The sequence below is a fragment of the Crocuta crocuta genome, unplaced genomic scaffold, assembly GCF_008692635.1.
Source record: "Crocuta crocuta isolate KB4526 unplaced genomic scaffold, BGI_CrCroc_1.0 scaffold59, whole genome shotgun sequence".
NCBI classification, from domain to species: Eukaryota; Metazoa; Chordata; class Mammalia; order Carnivora; family Hyaenidae; genus Crocuta; species Crocuta crocuta.
This window is the reverse complement of record NW_027551578.1, coordinates 718,576-739,718: the sequence shown is the minus strand read 5'-3', so window position 1 is coordinate 739,718 and position 21,143 is coordinate 718,576. Positions and strand designations below refer to the sequence as shown.

The window sequence follows — 21,143 nt, the reverse complement described above, 5'->3', positions numbered from 1 at the left end:
AGATTAAAGTCCGTAAAGTACATGATGGAGGGTAGAATGGTAGAGAGGAGGATGTAAGGACTGGGGACCTCAGAGCTAATTCTGAGATCCTGAACTAGTCTATAAAAACCATCTGGCTTTTGGACTGGAAGGGTTGGAGTATTGTATTTGAGAAAAGGAATTTGGAAATGGGTTGTAAGCCTCTTAAGGCCTCAGCTTTGAGAGGGTATTGGGGTTTTGAAGGGGAAAAGGTAGGATCCTTAAGGCATATAGATAGCTTTCACAATCAGAATGTGTTGTAACTTTTGTCTTTTTTGTCTTTGTTCATACTTCATTTCAATATAGCAAAACAAAGATTTTTTTTAAAAATTAACAGAATATTTGAAAGCATTGAGTAACAGTCTTGTTCCTTTTTCTGCCTTTGGACCAAAGTGGAGAGCATACTAGTTAATTTATCTATTTTCCAGATAACTGAAAAAAAATGAATGATTTGGAAACCAGAAATAATTATCATTTGGATACATAATTCAGGAGTAGGACCTTAGGAATATGATAGAACAAAACCAAAAACATGATTGGTTTTTCAAAAGAACACTCCATATGGAAAATGGTAATGTTTAAGACTATGACATTTACTGGTCTTAAGCTTCCTTTGGGTGTAGTTCTGAATTCTAGGGGTCCGTAAGCAGAGGTAACTGCTTAAGAGAGAGACTGTCAGGTTAGTGTATGAACAGTATTTGAAACTGCTGAGTATGTAACTCCTATCATAAAGGTGTTTAGCAAGTGTTTTGACATTTGATTTGCTTTTATATATATATATATTTTTTTGCTTTTTATATCATATATGGTTTCCCTATTGTTTTCACATTAACAGTGTTAAAAAAATTCTTATGTTTGGACTGGGTGGCTTAGTCAGTTAAGCATCTGACTCTTGATTTCAGCTCAGGCCGTGATCTCTTGGTTCATGGGATTGAGCCCCAACTCAGGCTCTGAGCTGACAGCATGGGATCTGGTTGGGATATTCCGTGTGTGTGTGTGTGTGTGTGTCTCTTTCTCTCTTTGTCTCTATCAACTCTGTCTCTATCAAAATAAACNCCCTCTCTCTCTGACCCTCCCCTGCTCACGCTGTCTCTCTCTCTCCTAGAAATAAATAAAACATAAAAAAAAAAAATAAATTAAAAAAAAAATAAACATTATGGGGCACCTGGATAGCTCTGTCAGTTAAGCATCCGATTCTTGATTTCAGCTCAGGTCATGATCTCATAGTTCGTGAGTTCAGGCCCTTCATTGGGCTCCGCCCTGGCAGTGCGGAGCTTGCTTGTGATTCTCTCTCTCTGCCCTGCTTGCTCTGTCTCTCTTTTGAAATAATAAACAAACATGCATTAAATAAATTAGTAAATCTCGCATCCTAAAAAAAAATTCTTACATTTAAGCTTTTAAATTAAATATGGCAAAAGTCTCTTGCTAGGGCTGTTAATGTGCCTTTGACTAACATCTGAAATAGAAAAGGAAGAAGAGGGTTTAAAAGAATGATTCTGTTTGGAGTATGCTTTGTATGTGTATAGGTTTGTTCCTTCAATTAGTTTGTACGCTTAAGGGCAGCAAACCTGATTTCTATTTCTTCTTATCTCTGAGTGCCCAATGCTGTGCAGACTCTAAGTGTATTAAGTAGTAAAGTGGGGCAAGTTGAACTGTGGGCTGTAACTGGAAACAAGGGTTTCAGTGTTTTAGAACAGTTTTGCACCATTATCTTCATGTGTTAATAATGACAAAAAATTGGAAAAGAACAGTTAGAAGTTATATAATTGACCCTTGAACAGTGTGAGGGTTAGGGGTACCCAACCCTCCTCCCAACGCAGTCAAATTGTTTACAACAAATCCTAAAGAAGACAAAGTAAATGTACAGTACTGTACATTAATTAAAAACATCTGCGTGTAAGCAGACTCACACATTTCAAACATGTGTTGCTCAAGGATCCCTTGAACAGCATTTTTTCTTCCTACTTCCTTTTAAATGTATTTTTTGCCATCAACTGTTTTATTCTTACTATTGAGCTTAGACTATGACTTGATGGGAAAAACCCATTGAGTAGATTCTGGGCAGTTGTAATAATTACCCATCGCCATAATTTTTGTTGAAAGTAGTTGTCTTCTCTGTACTCCCTCAGGTGTCGCAGGTAGATACCATCTGTGAGTGTTTACTGGAGCATGAGGAGCAGGTCTTAAAGGAAACATCCTTGGACTCTGTCGAATGGGCTGAAGTGGTGATCAATGTGAACAGTATCCTCAAGGTACAAACCACGATGAAGATTTCAGCAAATCAAAGACCAGAGTCTGGCTGGAAGAGAAAGTGGTTTCCATATTCCAGTATTCCATATTCCAATGCAGTGGTTTCTGTATTGCCAGGAATTTATAAGTGTTTAACATTTAATTCCAAAAATTTAGAAAAATACAGTCATTTTAGTAGTCAAACAATTTGAGTGTCTTATGCATATTAAAAGTCTCTGTAATCTTGAGTTCTGGATTATAACAAATAATAGCCTTTTTGGAGAAAGATACATATATCATGGCAAGTGTATTAATGTTATAACTAAATGTCTTAATTATTCAAGAGCTTATCATTTATATTATTGATTAAAATCTTCCATTTAATCTTAGCTAATGGTTTTTATAGCAGTGGTTTTCCTCGTTTGCTTACTATATTTTTCCAAAATTGAAGTTAAATTATGGAGTAAAACAAATTTCAAATGCAGAAAGAACCAAAAGAGTGATTCTTGCAGACTTGGACTGAGTATTTTTTGGTATTGATAGACTTTGATGTTCAAATTATCTTTAAAAATACTGGGATTCGTCACTTTCTGCATATGCCAGTGCATTTTTTTTTCCAGGACATGCTACAAGCTGCCTGTCATTATCGACAGAATAGAAACTCCTTGTATAGAAAAGAACCACTGGAACAAGAACCTGAGTATGTTCCTTGGACAGGTGAGATTGTAAGCACTGAGCTCAAATGTACTGATTTATTATTAGCAGTGATTCAAAATATATTTCTAATGACCTGTCATTTTTGGAAGCTGTATTTAATTCCATTAGTGTGGGTTTGTAAGTGAAATGAAAAATAAGTATCATCTTCAGAAAGTAATTCTTGTGAAAATTGCTTTATTCTCTAGGAATAACTTATAGATTTCTCTATAATTTATGTAACTGATATTTATCATGTGTCCGCCAGATATTTAAACATTCTTTGACTTTTTCAAAAGTAATCTATACCCTCAAGGGGGCTCAAACTCATGACCCCAGGATCAAGAGTCTCATGCTCTACTAACTAAGCCAGTCAGGTGCTCCATGTCTACTAGATTTTAGTGCATATAGTTATTCAAAGAAGGAGGTCCTGGCCTTAGAAGCATTGACTGTATTTAATGTTGGTAAGAAAGTAAGTAGAGTGGCACTAAAGGAATTTAGAAGGAAGAAGGATCTCGTTTATCTAGCTGTGTTGAGGAAGTCTCAGAGAAGATGGGATTTAAGTAGGACATAGAGAGTTTTCAGCTGAACCCCTGTTTGATTTATTTTTCCAGAAGCAGTGAGGTGATACAGATTTTAGGCAGTTGATACAGATTTTAGGCAGCTCTAGAATGGCTCTTTCCCGAGCCATTCTAGAGCCCTTACTTAGCATGTTACTTTGTGTGATTCTGTAGCAACGAGTGGTCCTGGCGGCATCCGAACAGTCATAGTGCGCCAGCACGGGGTTGTCCTGAAAGTGGTGTGTCCTCAGGTGGACAGCAGCCTCCGAAACATTCTCACAGAGCAGCTCGTAGCACTGATTGATTGCTTCCTGGATGGTTATGTTTCCCAGCTTAAGTCTCTGGACAAGTCTGGTGATCAAGAAAGATATAGCAGTCTGGAAATGGAATACCTACAGAAAAGATCAGAGCTCCTATCTCCACTTCGTAAGTGCATGATATTTAGCAAGGGCTGTGGGTCTTTGAATTTGCAGAATGGATGAAGGAGTCAAATCATTAATGCAGCATATTCAGTGCAATATCATTAATCCAGCTGTAACCAAGAATGTAAAGCAAAGCACGTACATACAGCTTTCTACGTTCATTCATTTCTTTAACCTCGTTTACATAACTTTCCAGGGACAAGTACCATAGACGGTGCTGAAGATGATTTGAAAATGAATAAATTAACAATAAATGGAGACTGTGCTCAGAGAGCTTATAATCTCAGACTTTACATGAACAAGTAGACTGCACAATAGAGCACGATGATAGCTGTTAGAGGATACAGATGGAATAGCATGGCTGTTTGGCAAAGGACATGTTGTTTTCACAGCTAGGATTAGAAGTAGCTTGTTTTGCTAGTATACCAAAGAAGGGAATGGCATCATGGGTAGGCAGTGATGAAGCAAGGGATTAAATTTGCCTCTTTAATGAATTTATATGGATTATGAAACTAAGTGCCAGTAAGTGGAAAGGTTTCTATTCCATTATTTTTAGAATGTAATATGAATTAAAGGTAAAGTTTCAAGTAATATTTTTTGTCACAATAAGTTTTTACTAATAGGATTTTTTTCCATCTGATCTCATTTCTACAGTCACATTAGGCCAGTACTCGTGGGCTGCTTCATTAGCAGAAAAGTACTGTGACTTTGATATCTTAGTGCAAATGTGTGAGCAGACTGACAACCAGACCAGACTCCAGCGCTATATGACCCAGTTTGCTGATCAGGTAACGAATGTTGGGGACGTAGGAAATCAATCCTGTAGTAAGGTTTTACCATTTCAAATCTTTGTGGTTTTTTTTAGTGTTTATTCTAGAGAGAGAACACGTGTGGGGAGAGGGGCAGAGAGAGAAGGAGAGCAAGAACTCCAAGCAGGCTCCAAACTGTCAGTGCAGAGCCTGATGCAGGGCTTGAACTCACAAACCGTGAGATCATGACATGAGCTGGAACCAAGAGTCGTATGCTTAACCAACTCAGCCACTCAGGCACCCCCATTCCAAATCTTACGTGGGTGTTTTGTTGGAAGATGATATAGAGTCATTTTGTAGTTAACTTAGATACTGATTTGTGCATTAATGTTTCTTTGTAAACTGGCAGATGATTCTAAATATTATTGAAAGGTTCTTTGACCTTTGAAGAATATGTTAAAGTTTTCATTTCTATTCTAATATTTCCAGTTATAATGAAAGGTGCTTAGGTATATGAATATTGAGAGAATTTTAAAAATTTGAAAAGATCTTGGGAGCACAAGATACTGCAGCTTTTAGAGAGCTCAGCTTTCTATACAGCAAAGATTTGTGCTCTCCTTTAACATCATGCTGCTTTTTTTTTTTTTAATGTTTATTTTTGAGGGAGAGAGAGGCAGCATGAGCAGGGGGAGGGCAGAGAGAGAGAGAGAGAGAGAGAGGGACACACACACACAGAATCCGAAGCAGGCTCCAGGTTCTGAGCTGTCAGCACAGAGCCCAATGCAGGGCTCGAACTCACGAACCACGAGATCATGACCTGAGCCCAAGTTGGACACTAAACCAATTGAGCCACCCAGGAGGACCACATGCTTTTTATTTTTCAAAAAACTTTGCATTATGCACTCTCTAGGTGTATTTAAGCCAATCGATCGTCCTGTAAAAACTATTTCTTTCTTACTATAAAAGTGAACATAGTGTAAAATTCAGACAGTCCCTATAAGCCAGAAAGATTTTTAAAATCACTCATAATTTCACTATCCAGAGAGGAATTTTAACATTTGGTTTATATTATTCTAGTCTTTTCACGCTATATTATTCTGGACAAATATGTTTTGCCAAGTGCTAATCCTAAACATTTGTCCTGATACCATTAAATATTTCACAGCAGTGTTTTGATGGTATTGTGGTATTTCATGGCCCGGATGTAACTTGCCTTATTTGGTCAGGGCCGGATTGTTGGACACGGCTTATGTAGTATTTCACAGTAGCACTAAAGTAAATACTCTTGCATCCATCATGATTTCTATTCTTTCTGTGGATTATAGTTCTTTGTTGACATTTTCCATCCATTTTTGCATTCTTTTATTTTCTTTAATATGTTTAGTTCTTTAAAAATCCTTCTGTAGTACCTCTAAAATCTGATCATCCTCAGGTTTGCTTCCCTTGACCTGTTGCTTAGTCATATTTTTCTGCTAATTATGTCTTATAAATTTCTTATTGTATTTTGGATATTATGTGTAAAGGAGCCTTAAAAATGGAAATAAATGCTCTTTTTCTCCTGAGAGGCAGGACAGTCAGTTCATCAAGAATAGAGGTGGACCAAGGCTTGGTTGAGGCTTTTGTTACATTCATTTCATTTCTGGTTTCAGAGTCTGGTTTCAAAGTTCATGGAAGAATTTCCTTTAGTGGAAATAGCTCTTCCATACTGTGTGGCTGTAGGACATTTTAATCTTCCTTTTCAGCCTAGCCTTCCATGCTGCCCCAGCATTCAGCAAACATCAGGTAGGGAAAACTGGCTAGGCATTTAGGGCTTCTCTAGAATCCTGTTTATCAGTCCAGTGCACGTGGCCTTCCAGCACAGAATTCAACCCCTGTGGGTAGTGGGGGCGCTTGGGCGGCTCATTCAGTTAAGCATCCCACTTGGGCTCAGGTCATGATATCACAAGTTCGTGGGTTCGAGCCTCACATTGGGTTCTATGCTGACAGCTCAGAGCCTGGAGCCTGCTTCCGATTCTGTGTCTCCCTCTCTCTCTGCCCCTCACCCACTCGTGCTCTGTCACTCTCTCTTTCTCAAAAAAAATGAGTAAGCATTAAAGTATTTGATCCATGGGAATATTTCATTCTGCACTATTGCATTGAACTCTCCTATATGCTTTCTAAGATAGGACATGGGTCTATCGAGCACCTGATGTGATTAGTGTGACGGAGGAACTGAATTTCAACATTTTAATTAGGTTTAAATAGCTATACTTAGCTAAGGGCTATCAAACCATACCTTGCACATCTAGAGTTTACATGATCTTGAGCAAGTTCCCCTTTCTGAATCTGCATTCCTCATTTGTGAAACTAAGTTAAGGGTTTTTTTGTTGTTGTTTTGTTTTGTTTTGGATGATCCTACTCTATAGAAAAGAAGTGTTTAAACAGGATCTGTATTCTGGGAACTAAGATCTTTGAAAAACTATGAACATTGTATTATCAGAAATGTATTTTTTTAAAACTGTATTAATAAATATTATTGGATTCTTTGCTCTTTTATTTGTAGAATTTTTCAGATTTTCTCTTCCGTTGGTATCTGGAGAAAGGAAAGCGAGGCAAATTATTATCTCAGCCCATTTCTCAGCATGGAGAGTTGGCAAATTTTTTGCAAGCTCATGAACATCTCAGCTGGTTACATGAAATTAACAGCCAAGAATTAGAAAAGGTAAGAAGGATTGAGTTACATGGAGCGGATTTAGGTAGTTTTTTACTTAGTTTTTTTATTATTATTATTTTTTACTTTATAGAGAAAGAGCACAAGCAGGGGAGAGGGACAGAGAGTTCAGAGAGAGAGAGAAAATCCCAAACAGGCTCCATGTCAGCACAGAGCCCAATGTGGGACTTAATCCCATGACCCTGGGATCATGACCTGGGTCAAAATCAGAGGTCAGAAATTCAAATAACTGAGTCACCCAAGCACCTCTTTACTTAGTTTTAATCAGTTTAGTTTAAAGTGATTAAATGCTATCTAGAAATTATTTTAAACATATGTCTCCTGACATAATTTGAATAAAGTATTCTTGTTTATTTATGACGACATTGCCATTATTTTTAATGTCTCAATAAAAAAAAGTAGCCTGTTGTGTTTTGACTACTAGAGTAAAATAAAGCACAAAAATCGTATTAACATGTAAATAACAGTTGACCGTTATTTGTATTGAGTAGTAAAATGTTTAAATTATGAATAAAAACAGTACACGAATTAATTTCGACATTTGTCCTTGACACGTTGTTGAAGTGAATATATAATTGTTCCAGAGCAAATGTTTTATATATGTCCCTTCTCCCGATAATTAGTGTGGCTGGTTTGTATTTTATTGTGTAATTACTCTTGATGTATAGTACCAATTAGTTTTTAGGTTTGCTAGTACTGACTTGATCTTTCATTGATATACATTAGGGGAGAACACAAGTTTAGGTTGTGCTTTAGCCTATATTTATTTCAACTTGAGTTAGTACGCAGGGTCTTATCATTTTTCATATCTTGTTTGTTGTAGGCTCACGCAACACTTCTGGGTTTGGCAAACATGGAAACTCATTACTTTGCAAAGAAAAAAACCCTTCTTGGCTTGAGTAAATTGGCTGCATTGGCTTCAGACTTTTCAGAAGATATACTGCAAGAAAAAATTGAAGGTAAAAGAAAGAATTTGAACGTGAAACGTGCTATCTATGAACTCTTAAAATGCATTCCTTTTCCTGTTCGATGATACTTGACACAGGACCCATCTCTCCTTTAAGAAGAATGCGTTCTGTTCACTGTCTTTAGACAATTACTTAATTACGTATTTGGGATTCTATTTTTTAGAGAAAGTTTATAGGTTAAATAAGAATCATAAAGAATAAAATTAAATGGTTTGACCAGTGCTCTGATTACACCCTTAGTGACTCATACTCTAAGAACAAGAACTGCAAAGAAACCTTTACTCACTGGGTTTGTTGTAGATCGTGGTAATTTTGAAGCTACTTGGTTGGAGAATTCAGAGCTTTTTGGTGTCATAATTGTGAAACTTTTGTTATATTGTCTGTTAAGAAAATGGTTGGGTATGTTGTTATTTTTGAGAACCAAGGGGAAGAAGCAGATGCAAATCTAGGAGGATGAGGAAGGGCCCTGTACTGCACTTGAATCGGAGATCTCAGATGGAATCATGATTGTTTAAAGCATTTCTTGGGGCGCCTGGGTGGCTCAGTCGGTTAAGCATCCAACTTCGGCTCAGGTCGTGATCTCACGCACGGTTCGTGGGTTCAAGCCTCTCGTTGGATTCTGTGCCGGCAGCTCAGAGCCTGGAGCCTGCTTCAGATTCCGTGTCTCCCTCTCTCCCTGCCCCTCCCCTGCTCATGCGCTGTCTCTCTGTGTCTCAAAAATAAATCAACTATAATAACCACTATTTCTCAGTAAAAGGAGATGAGGGTCATTGAGGGAATGATCCTGGGGAGTCTCGTTGGGCCAGAAAACAAGCTCAATGTAAAGACGCCAAACAACACAACAGCCACCACTGGCCAAGTTGGGATAATCTGAACACCAAAAAGAATGATAGTAAAGCATTCTATTTCACAGTTTAACAACTGCCTTGTTCTCCAGGCAGTAGGGTGTGTTTTCATAGCTCCTCCCTTTTCTCCTAACTCTGTGTAGTTACCGTGACTGTTTATATGACTTGGATCAAATTGTGAATATGTTTTAACATAATTAGGAATCAAGGGCAAGCAGAATTAATAACACTTTAAGATCATCAAATAGTGACGAGATTACCTTTAGAGGTGCTCCTTTTTTTTTTTTTTAAATTCAGATGTGTTTTATGACAGCAGAAGTTTACTCCCCTTGCTGCCTCTCATTTTGAATTCTAGAAATGGCTGAGCAGGAGCGCTTTCTGCTGCACCAGGAGACCCTGCCTGAGCAGCTGCTGGCGGAGAAAGAGCTGAGTCTGAGTGCAATGCCGGTGTTGACTGCCCCGCAGCTCATCAGTGTACGTCTTTGCCAGTCCTTAGTCTCAGAACAGCACTAGTGTTTCGAGTCTGATGGTACAGTTCCTAAGAGTAGTCCTCTTTCCATTTCTGTTTTTCCGATAACTTTCCCCGTCCTCTAAAATAAGATGTTGGAAGCTGCTTACGGACAGGATGTCAGTTGGTAGAAAGTAGCAGATCAGCCTCTGCCTCCCCATAGAGCTCCAGCTGTTCTAGAGATTCTTATCCAGGTGTCCAGAAGAAAGTACTTGGATTTCTCCTGGAAATCCAAGCATAGGACGTATACGGACCAGGAGCTACAATTCAGGCTCTTCCATAAGAACCATAGTGTAAGGAACTGGATTTACACGGCCTGTGAGTGCTGTCCTCCCCTTTTGTATGGAACACGACACATTCCTGATGGCAGGGCTCGATCAGGGGCTGCAGCCGTGGTGAAACAGTCTCGCTGTTACGCAGTATCCTTTAGCCTTAACTCTGCTTCTCTCTTTGCCGCTGTGTTCAAGAGAGCGTCTCAATACCAGAGTGATGTAGGATCCCTGAATTTGCTCTAATTCTATTAACAGAAGACAATTTAAAAACTTCAGTATTTTAGTCATTATTGGTAACAGATTTCCTGTCATTGAGCCCACAACACCCTCTCCTTACATAACATATTGCAAAGAATATGCTCAAAAGAATACTGAAGTATGTATCCTATCTTGAAACTAATATGAATTTACACACATTTTTAAAGTATATATACCAAATTATACATATTAAGTACTATTGAGCGTAGGCGTGTTTTAGAAGACAGTATAATGTGAGGGTAGATGGAGTGTGACTTCCAAATGTGGTGGTCTCCTTAGCATAAAATAAACATACCTGTGACTTACTTGAAAGACTTAATGACTTATTTATAATCTCCATAAATTTCTCTAGTCTTGGTTATATGATTACTTAAAATAATCCTCAGTCTTATTTAAACTTGCCATAGCTGTATATCTGTGAAGAAAACAGAAGAGCTAATGAATATGATTTCAAGAAAGCTTTGGACCTCCTGGAATATATTGATGAGGTAAGTAAAATCACTTGAGATGATCACAGGCAAGTATCACAATTTATATATTTGGTTTTCTGTAGAACTGAATACATATTAAAAGAGAAAAGATAACCTCTCTTAGCCAATCATGACAATGTGTTAATTAAAAAAGACTCTTGGGGTTCCTAGGTGGCTCATTCTGTTAATTGACGACTTCAGCTCAGGTTGTGATCTCACAGTTCATAAGTTCAAGCCCCACATCAGGGTCTGTGCTGACAGCTCAGAGCCTAGAGCCTGCTTTGGATTCTGTGTCTCCCTCTTTCTCTGCCCCACCCCAATTTGTTCTTCGTCTCTCTCAAAAATAAATAAACATTTTTTTAAAAATTGAAAAAAGACTCTGGTTCAGCTATTCCTGACTCCCAATGTGTAGCTCTTTAGAAAAGTTGTCAGGAGATTCCCTTTCCTGGTATTTCTCACAAGTTCCCTGATGTCTTTTTCTGTGCATGAAAAAGAAAACACTGCTTTTCAGAGTCCTGAGGTATTTTTGTCTTTATTAAGACATTATTAATTCTCTAGTCTGATATGTTGCTTTACCAATTTATTTTTCATAGTATTCACATCATGTTCATCCTAAGAGGAGTTGTTTCTCAGCCTTCTTTTGGGGTAAAAAAGAAAAATGTTTATAATGACAATTCTGTAGGATAAGAAATTGGCCTTGCAATTAAAAGTAGTTTGGTAGACTTAAAAAATGTAATGGATTGGTTTTTATGTTACCTTGTTTAAAATCTTAACCCTTTTAAGGTTCCTGATAACATCAGATTATCACAGAATAATCAGAAACTAATTCACATAAAGTTATTAATTGGCTTACTCTTCTGAGTATTAATGTCTTCAAGGAAATTTTTTTAAATTATGAATTAAAGTAAAGCAATATTTAGGTAGAATTAGAAGTTATGTAAGCAAGCATGTATTTTTTAAAATCAGGACTTAATGAGAATATTTTTGTTTTGCTATAAAGGAAGAAGATGTAAATATAAATGATCTAAAACTGGAAATTCTTTGCAAAGCTCTTCAGAGAGATAAGTAAGTTCCCATAGCATGAATCTAAGATATGGTTTTAGGAAAGGACTTTTTAGGAAGATTATGATACATCAAATGGTCTTGTAGCCTAATTGTATTATATACTATGAAAATTGTAATGGTTCCATTAGTAATCTAAATTTTTCATTCAATAATTAAGGAAGAGTTTAAGGACTTAGGACCACTGGTATAATACATCTCTACTTTTGATTTTAAAATTTAGACTGTCAGTTCGCACATAAGTGCATATGTTCCTGAGTTTTATAGAAGTTGGGCCAAACAAGAAGCTGCATTTGTTTTAAATAAAAAGTTTATTAGAGTATTAGGACTCTCTTGTAAGTTATTGAGACCTCTCTTTCACAATTATCTCCTTCCTGAGAAGGCAGATTTCTACTGGTGGCAAAGGCAGTGGCCATGAAAGACAGAATCAATCAGGAATTACTTCTGAGAAAAGAATTTTAAAGCGAATGTGACTTGAGTGCTAACACCCTTCCCTACTCACAATTTTCCTTTTTATATGGTGCTGAGAGGTTGTAGCAAAACTATTTTTACTAAAGCATTTCTTCTCTGATCACTCCCAAATAGTTCACATTGTTCTCTTTGGTCTGGGAGGTCACATTCTGAAGCATCTAGCTCTGCCCACTTGATTCTCCTTTCTAATATTAAAGAAAGTATGCTGTCATTTGACTGGAATTCCTTGTCAGGGCTTCATGTTTAAAAACTTTTAAGTATTGTGGGATATATCCATTGATGACTACAGAGCACTGGTTCTGTGTGTGTGTATTTCAGCAGTAGATAATCTCATCTAGATAAACTTTACATTGTATTAGACACCTGTTACCATTTTACTTTTATGAAAAGCAGAATATGTTATACTGTAACTATTACTTATGCTCCGAAGATCATGGAGTCCTTACTAGATTTGTTACATATTTATATAGAGTTTTTTGGGAAAAGATACCTCAGTACTTGTTTTTGACCTCAAGTACATATGGTTATGTTGGGCAAATAGCTACCTAAGTGTAGCATCTTGTATCTAATATAAAGATTCTAAGTGTATTCAATATTTAAAGCTCCTTTATCTAAATAATTTGAAATGATATCACAAAAACTCAAGAATCCCCATGTGACTCCCCACCCCCATCCCCAGCACAACCATTAGAACAAAACTACAGTAGCAAACAGAAGTCCTTTATTTCAGATTCATTATTCATGATTCCTTATTCATGATTTGATTTTCTTCTCATTGCAATTGTTTTCTAGCTGGTCCAGTTCAGATGGTAAGGATGATCCAATTGAAGTATCTAAAGGCAGTATATTTGTGAAAATCTTACAGAAACTTTTAAAAGATGGTAAGTAGTTTGTTAACATTGGAAATTATGGTATCACCCCTCAGTTTTAGAAATCTGAGAATAATGAGGATATGCCAAGGTGTCGATGCCAAGGGCAATTTCAGATTAAACAGTATCATACTCAGAATTAGATTTGTTTAAAATGAAGGAAGGGTTGGGGCACCTGGGTGGCTTAGTCAGTTAAGTGTCTGACTTCAGCTCAGGTCATGATCTCACAGCTTGTGAGTTTGAGCCCCGCATCGGGCTCTGTGCTGACTGCTTCAGATTCTGTGTCTCCCCCTCTCTCTGCCCCTCCCCTGCTTCCGCTCTGTCTCTCAAAAATACGGAAACATTAAAACGAAGGAAGGTTTTTTTTTTCTTTCCTTGTCAATTGGGGGAGCATGTGTCAAGGTGAAGTCTCCATCCACATGGATCCTAGGGGACTTCAGTGAGCTGTCTCCATGCTGATTGGACAAGGAATAGACTTAAATGTTGGCTGTGACACCAAAAATGTATATGATAAATGAGATATAACTTTTTGTTTTATAACTGAACATACTATGGTTAAGAAGAAATTACAAATGCTTTTACAAATCCATTTTGGATGTGAACACTCTAAAATTCATTTTAGGAACAAAATAAAAAGAAACAAGGCAGTATGTTTTGCATATGTTTTGTGTCTAAAGCATTGAGCACAAAATTCCACTTGCTGATTGAAGCTTTTCTATGGACAAAATGTTCTTCTCAGGGAGGTATATGAATTAGAGGATAGAGTTGACCCTTGAACAGTGTATGGATGAGGAGCACTGGTCCCCAGCGCAGTTGAAAATCTAAAATGACATTTGACTCCCTAAAAACTTAACTACTGATGGTCTGCTACTGACCACAGCCTCACCAATAACACAGTCAATTAACACATTTTACATATTGTTATGAATTCTTACCATAAAGTAAGCCAAGAAATGAAAATGTTCTTAAAATCATAAGAGAAAATACATTCACAGTACTGAGCAATTTTGCCTATTTTATATATATGTGGCTCGTATGATAGAATTATATCAAAATGTATAATACTAAGTTCAGGCAGTGTGCAAAATAGGCTAACTTAGCATTTACCAGTTTTTTCAGATATAAGGACATTCCCTTTTATATCAAATGGAAAAAATACACAGTGATAAAAAGTTGTAAATTCAGCAGTCCTTCTATATGGATGAGACTTCATACTGAAATTTACACATATTTGAAAGTTTTCTATACAATTATATGCAAGATACAGTATTTAATCTACACAAAACATGCCGAATGCTGTCCCTGATACACAGTAGTCACTCAATAGAGTGACTACTTTGAATGCCTAGAAGTATTTTGCAGTTTCATAGAATCCGTAGCCCCCACTCCTCTGTAATGGACTGTATTCTGCAGGCCTCTATTTTAATTTTTTTTAAATGTTTATTTATTTTTGAGAGACAGAGCATGAGCCAGGGAGGGGCAGAGAGAGAGAGAGAGAGGGAGACACAGAATCTGAAGCAGGCTGCAGGCTCTGAGCTGTCAGCGCAGAGCTTGACACAGAGGTTGAACCCACAAACCTTGAGATCATGACCAAGCTGAAGTTGGACATTTAACTGACTGAGCCACCCAGGCTCCCTTACAGTCCTCTCTTTTAAAACATCATGGCTTAACCAAGTGAAATGAAAAAGGACCCTTAGAACAGTTCTGTGGACACACTAACCAATATTCTGAGAAGTAAACTCTCTGTGTTTCAGAAGCTTTTGTTTTATAGCCCATCTGTATTGGTCTCCTAAGCATTAGTTTTCAGATTTTTAGTCTCCTTTTATAAATGATCCAATGAAAATGTAATTCTATGACTAGATTACTTGGAGCTTGCTCAGAAGTGATTTGAACTTCTGTTCATGCAAAGGGAACACCTGCTTTCTCCACATTGACAGATTTTTGTTTTAGATTTTTTTTTTAAATAGTTTATTGTCAAGTTGGTTTCCATATAACACCCAGTGCTCATCCCAACAAGTGCCCTCCCCCATGCCCATCACCCCCCTTCCCCTCTCCCCACACCCCCATCAACCCTTAGTTCTCAGCATTCAAGAGTCTCTCATGGTTTGCCTCCCTCCCTCTCCCCACTATTTTCCTCCTCTTCTCCCTCATGGTCCTCCATTAGCTTCCTCCTAATCCACCTATATGTGCAAACATATGGTATCTGTCCTTCTCTGCCTGACTTACTTCGCTCAGCATATCACCCTCTAGTTCATCCATGTTGCTGCAAATGGCCAGATTTCATTCTTTCTCATTGCCATCCACATTGACAGATTTAATAGTGCATTCATTTTCAAAGATGAGCAAATAATACAAAGGTTAATTAAGCCTTTTCATTGTCACAAAATAAATAAAAACTAAAAATGAAATAAGGAATCTACCAACAGAACCTATTTTTTTGCTTGAAAGTATTTGGAATACTTGAAATTCCAAAAGAGCTAAAATGCACCAAAAGACTTTCTCTTCTCTGTATTTGGAAATGAAGAAATGATACGGTAGACTTTTCTGTATGGTTGGAGAGTTGAGTCTAATAGATTATTAGAACCATTTGGGCCCAAATCCAATGCTCTCCATGAAATGTGTTCTTATAAAAGTGCCAGAGAATTGAATTGTGGCTAAATAAGTGTTTGGTGCTTTTAAAGGTGACTTTGCTGTATTTGTTATTCTTAGATTATAAATCATAGCTGGACAACAGGAAGGTAAAGTTGTGATTTTACAGAAAGAATTATTAAATTGTGACCAAAGGACGTAGAAACTATTATATAAATACATATAAGTATATAATATATATAAATATATAACGTATACAAACATACACATACAAATTAAAAGTATATATATTATAACAAGAGCTAAAGACATTTATTTTTGGAACCTTTTTAATAATATAGTTATTATATACAGTGGTAAATATTTTTAAGGACGGATCCTGAAGGTAGAGAGAGATAGATAGCCTCCTATTTCATAAGCTCTGACAGCCGACAATTACTTCAGCCTGTGGAATGTATTCATCCTACAGATATATTTAACTTACCCATATAGAGCTCTTCAGTTTGTTTTTATATATTATTGAAGTACATTATACACACAAAATAAAATGCACGTATCATTATATATGCAGTTTAAATGTTTTTCTAGAGACCAGCAGAAGCTGGTCTTATAGTTGAGAAGCTTATAAAAGTCTTATTTTCGTATTTCTCTTAAGAATCAAAATGTTTGCCTAAACTGAACTGAAATATTTATCTGGCAACAGTCAACTGATCTGGTGAGCAGTGCCCCCTCTGGGTGAGGCATTGGCTCTAAGTTTACCCAGATCCCCAAGGCTGCCTTCCTCATACCACCTGCCAGAGGCTTGACCCCCGCTGTAAAGAAAAAAAATCCCTCAGATATTAGTACTGAACAGAGGGCATGTGCTGTAAACAGAGAAGCCAAATAAGATGTTAACATCTTTTTAATAGAATTGATCTTTTAGAAATTAATGTATTTGTACCAGTTTAATACTGTTTTACAGGTAAGTCTTTATTGAAAGTATTTTAATTGTAATAAATGATATATAAATATTTTGGATTTAGCCTCATAACATTTATTAATCCAGGTTTATATTATATTACAATTAAGTACAAAAAATGGTGCAAGGCACTTTGAGGGTCTTTGATTTTGAGACCCTTATGCTAATGTAACAAAATATTATCTTATATGAAAATGTTTTTCCAGTTTTCTTTATCAAGCAAGAAAACTGTACATACCTATTTGTAATGACGCAGATCTTGATTTCAGCAGTTCTGTCCCATCAGTGCTCATTGGCTTTCTGGCTTTACAGAGGACTGACTTAGGAAGAAAGGGTTCTTCACCTATCTCATTTTTACCTATAATATATTTTGAGACACTGTAGCTAGCTTTCATGACACTATTTTTACTAAATTATTTCCCTATATATAATTAGGTATATATTTAATATACATATAATTGTTGAAATACTTGAATATGTAATTATAAGATATTTAAAATACCTAAATATATAATTGTTGGAATATATAATCGTTTGAAATATTTGCTTTTATGTGATGATTAGTTAAAAACTTCCACATTAAAAAAATGACTTAAGCTGTAGAGAAAAATGAAAATATTCCAGGTCTTATTATTAAAGACTTTAATTAGACTGGCTGTTTTGACCACTAGGGGGAAAAAACACTCAAGCAACCTCTTCTAAGTAAAGAATGTCATGTTGTTAGAGCTGCAAATATGTTTGACAGTGGAAGGAATTTAGGACAGAGCATTTCCCAATAGTGCAGCGACATTATATTTTAAATAGAAGCACAGATGTTGTTATCATCAATCATCTTAATTCATTTGAGAGTTTCATTAAAATAAAAAAAGGACTTTCTGTGTTTGTGATTATAGGCATTCAGCTCAGTGAATACCTACCAGAGGTGAAGGACCTCCTACAGGCAGACCAGCTTGGGAGCCTGAAGTCTAATCCTTACTTTGAGTTTGTTTTGAAAGCAAACTATGAGTATTATGTCCGCGGGCAAGTGTAACTTCTGAAAATGGTCACTGTTGCTAAAAATGTGTACAGGCGCATCCTTACGAAAATCTTAGGCCTTCCACATCTGAAAGTTTGTACAGTTTTATAATGTGTTACTGAATTTTTTGTACTTTATTTGGAAACTGCCACAAAACAGCCATGTGACTGTAGTTTTGTTTTTTAGTTACAAGATCTTTTCTCTCCTCCTTTTTCCATCTGTTTATCACTTGTTATCACTGTTTATCACATGTTATTTCCATGCTGGCTACCCTTTCGTTCTCCTCCCATTCCATCATAATTTCTGGAATTGCTGTCACTCTGGAGAACGTGCACTGAGGACAATTGGGAGTATTTGGTGCCTGTGTTGGTTAGGGCTGGTGAGAAATGTCTAGTAAGATAGATGTCAGGTTTGGTGACTTGCTGTAGGGCTAAAAGACAAAACAAGTGGGCATAATTCATATGAGCTTGAGAACTGATTTGTTTATTGGGAAAAGATTAAATATTTTTATGTAAATAAGTAGAGTATTAGTGAGAGTAGTGAAAAACACTTTAAGTGGTAACCTGCCTGTAAGTTAGCATATAATAAGTTTATAGTATTGAGGTTAGTTAATGCCCTTTCAGCATGGGGATTCACGGTATGTTTTCAGGGTGATTTACAGTGACTTCTTGCTTTGCCACAGGCTGGCTAACGTAAAGCGTGTGTTATGCTACAAGTAATAATAGGTTTTCTTAATATGGCATCTGGTTTGCTGAAAAGTAGTTGTTCCCAAGGCTTCATTGTTCTCAGTAGTGTCATTACTCAGTTTTTATCAGCTTTAAATAAAGACTAGAGATTGGACAGGGAGTTGCTGGCATATTCAGATTTTGGCCCAGTTGAATGCTCACTAAACAACTTGCTCCAACAGCTGAAAAGGTCAGAAGTTAAATATGGTGAAGAGTCCGGTGCCTGGTTTCACCAGCCACTGCCTTTGTGCCTTCTTCCCTCTAGGCTTCAAATCCAGCCTCTGACCGTGTTGGCAAGAACAGGTTAAGGGAGCTCATTACTTTCATAACTAGAGGAAAGACACAAGCGGCCTTGTCTTATACTGTTTGCGGCGTGTGTGCTGGGACCGCACGAGGGGCCAGGTTAGGCGTCTGTGGAAGGGAAGTTGGGAAGAACTTGTCAGGTGACAGGTAAGAAATGGTTGAATTCCTGTGTTCTAAGCCAAGGCTTTGCTTTTACATAGGCATTAACAGTTCTTGCCTGTACGATCCTTTTAGGTACTAATGTGCTCTGGGGACACAGGATTGGGCCCCCTTCACGTGCTTCCACAAATCTAAGTATCCCTGGTATGACAGGAGAGCCAATCTGACAGTGACTCTGGCCCCACTGATTGCCTGATGCCAAATTACCGCTGTCATGGTGTAAGGCGTAGTTGTCTTAAGTTGGAGGAAAAGGCTCACTCTTCTAGCTCTATCTCTTAGCCTGGCACCAGAATGGTTGGGTTTTTAAAAATTAAAAATTGAGGTCTAACGTTTTAAATAATTTTTCTAAATTTTTAAAATTTGTTTCACAACATAGTCTTTATCAAGGAATTGCTGGGTTTTGTATAAATTAATAAAAGCACATTGTAAAGGTGAGCCTGTTTTCTAAGGAAGGAGCCTGTTTTCTAAGATCACTGCCTTGGGAAAGGGGTTTTTCCACTCCTGTCTTTGCTGTTCTGAAAGTCACAACTTGCAGCCTCAACTGAATGAAGCAGCGTGCAGTGTTGATAGTGAGCAGCCAGCTTCTTGCACGAGTATGTTTTGTTTGAAGACTTTGTGCCTGTGTTGATGGTGAAGGTAGAACTTGAGATACACGTAAGGGAGTTGCTGAAACCCTTAGCGAAGTGAAAGGCTATGGACCCCCTCTGTTACAGGGATTTTGGTTTTGAGGAAGACTTCAGAATTGGATTGCTTTCTTTTACTTTGGGGTCTGAATCAAAATGCTGAAGTCTTGTCAGTCACCCCCAAGCACACGAGGCCTGCAGGGCGCACCGCACACTCCTCTCCTCAGGTGGAGCGCGCTCTGTAGCAGGGCCAGAGGGAAAGCCACGTCCTAATGTCGTCGCATCCACTTCTTAGCCTCTTGTGGCCCAAGACTCTTGTACATTTTTGAGGCTGATGACTACAAAAAAAAGGTAGTCCCACCTTTTTATTCCTGGACCTTTTACTGGAGAATGCCTGAAGAGAAAATAGTTTCCCATATTCCTATGTAAAATCGACTCATTAAATACCAAAATGCAAGTTTTAAAAATGTTGTGTAATTCTAAAATTTAAAAAAAAAAATGTAGAAAATGTGAAACCTGTTTTTTAAAAAGTATATGGAAGGAGATAAACCCCTGTAATCCCCCCAGCCAGAAATAACTTCAGTTACCAGTTTGCAATGTATTTTAGGGGGACCTGGCTGGCTCAGTGGTCAGAGGGTGCATCTCTTCATCTCGGGGTCATGAGTTCAAGCCCCATGTTGGGTATAGAGATTACTTAAACTTTTAAAAAACTGAAATGTGTCTTAGACTCTTTGGGACTGTACATATTTTCTAACCTAATGTATATTATGAGCATCTCCATGTATGCTTGTTTCCCAGCTTTTTCCCATTGGCATCCCTAGGGCGTCTTTTTAGACAGCTTTGCCCTAATCACTCTACCCCCATCCCTNACACACACACACACACACACACACACACACACACACACACACTATGTGCTCTGCCTCTGGAGGCCACAAATCATTGTAATATCTAAGATTTTTTTCATACCACCAAGAAACATTTTCCCCGCTTTGAGAACACGTGTCTTCAGGATTCTTCAAGATACAGTTTTCTAATGAGTGCCTGACACTTTACCACATGGCTGTGCCATGCTTTAACCGTTTTGTCTCTCTTCTTCATGATCTTAACACTTGAGTTCATGGTTTTAGTTTGGGTTGGGTTTTTTTTTTCTTTTTTTGCCATTGTAAATAATAGAATAAATAAATCTTTGTACAAAAAAATCTTTGTGCCCTCCAAGTTCCTTTAAAATTATGGGGTGGGGCGCCTGGGTGGCTTAGTCGGTTAAGCGTCCAACTTTCGCTTAGGTCATGATCTCGCGGTTCGTGGGTTCGAGCCCCGCGTTGGGCTGTGTGCTGACTGGCAGCTCAGAGCCTGGAGCCTGCTTCAGATTCTGTGTCTCCCTCTCTCTCTGACCCTCCCCTGCTCACACTGTCTCTCTCTCTCCCCTAGAAATAAATAAAAACATAAAAAAAAAAATTTATTCATTTTTTGAGAGACCGAACGTAACGGGGAGAGGGGTAGACAGAGAGGGAGACACAGAATACGAAGCAGGTTCCAGGCTCTGAACTGACAGCACAGAGCCCAATACAGGGCTTGAACTCACAGACTGGGAGATCATGACCTGAGCCAAAGTTGGATGCTTAACCAGCTGAGCCACCCAGGCACCCCAGTAAAGTCTTTTTTTT

At 37.6% G+C, this 21,143-nt stretch overlaps 1 protein-coding gene across 1 annotated transcript in view; it reads left to right on the top strand.

Annotated features, from left to right (window-relative positions):
- NUP133 (nucleoporin 133) overlaps window positions 1-19,288 on the top strand; it is a 54,300-nt gene extending 35,012 nt beyond the window's left edge. Inside the window, exons 16-26 of the mRNA XM_077751655.1 lie at window positions 2,148-2,270; window positions 2,868-2,964; window positions 3,675-3,926; window positions 4,577-4,710; window positions 7,214-7,372; window positions 8,205-8,340; window positions 9,550-9,668; window positions 10,640-10,720; window positions 11,703-11,767; window positions 13,028-13,116; window positions 17,545-19,288. Of these exons, the coding sequence (XP_077607781.1) occupies window positions 2,148-2,270; window positions 2,868-2,964; window positions 3,675-3,926; window positions 4,577-4,710; window positions 7,214-7,372; window positions 8,205-8,340; window positions 9,550-9,668; window positions 10,640-10,720; window positions 11,703-11,767; window positions 13,028-13,116; window positions 17,545-17,681 (1,392 nt within the window). The 3' untranslated portion in view covers window positions 17,682-19,288. The remainder of the gene's footprint in view (window positions 1-2,147; window positions 2,271-2,867; window positions 2,965-3,674; window positions 3,927-4,576; window positions 4,711-7,213; window positions 7,373-8,204; window positions 8,341-9,549; window positions 9,669-10,639; window positions 10,721-11,702; window positions 11,768-13,027; window positions 13,117-17,544) is intronic.
- Window positions 19,289-21,143: the final 1,855 nt, after the last annotated feature.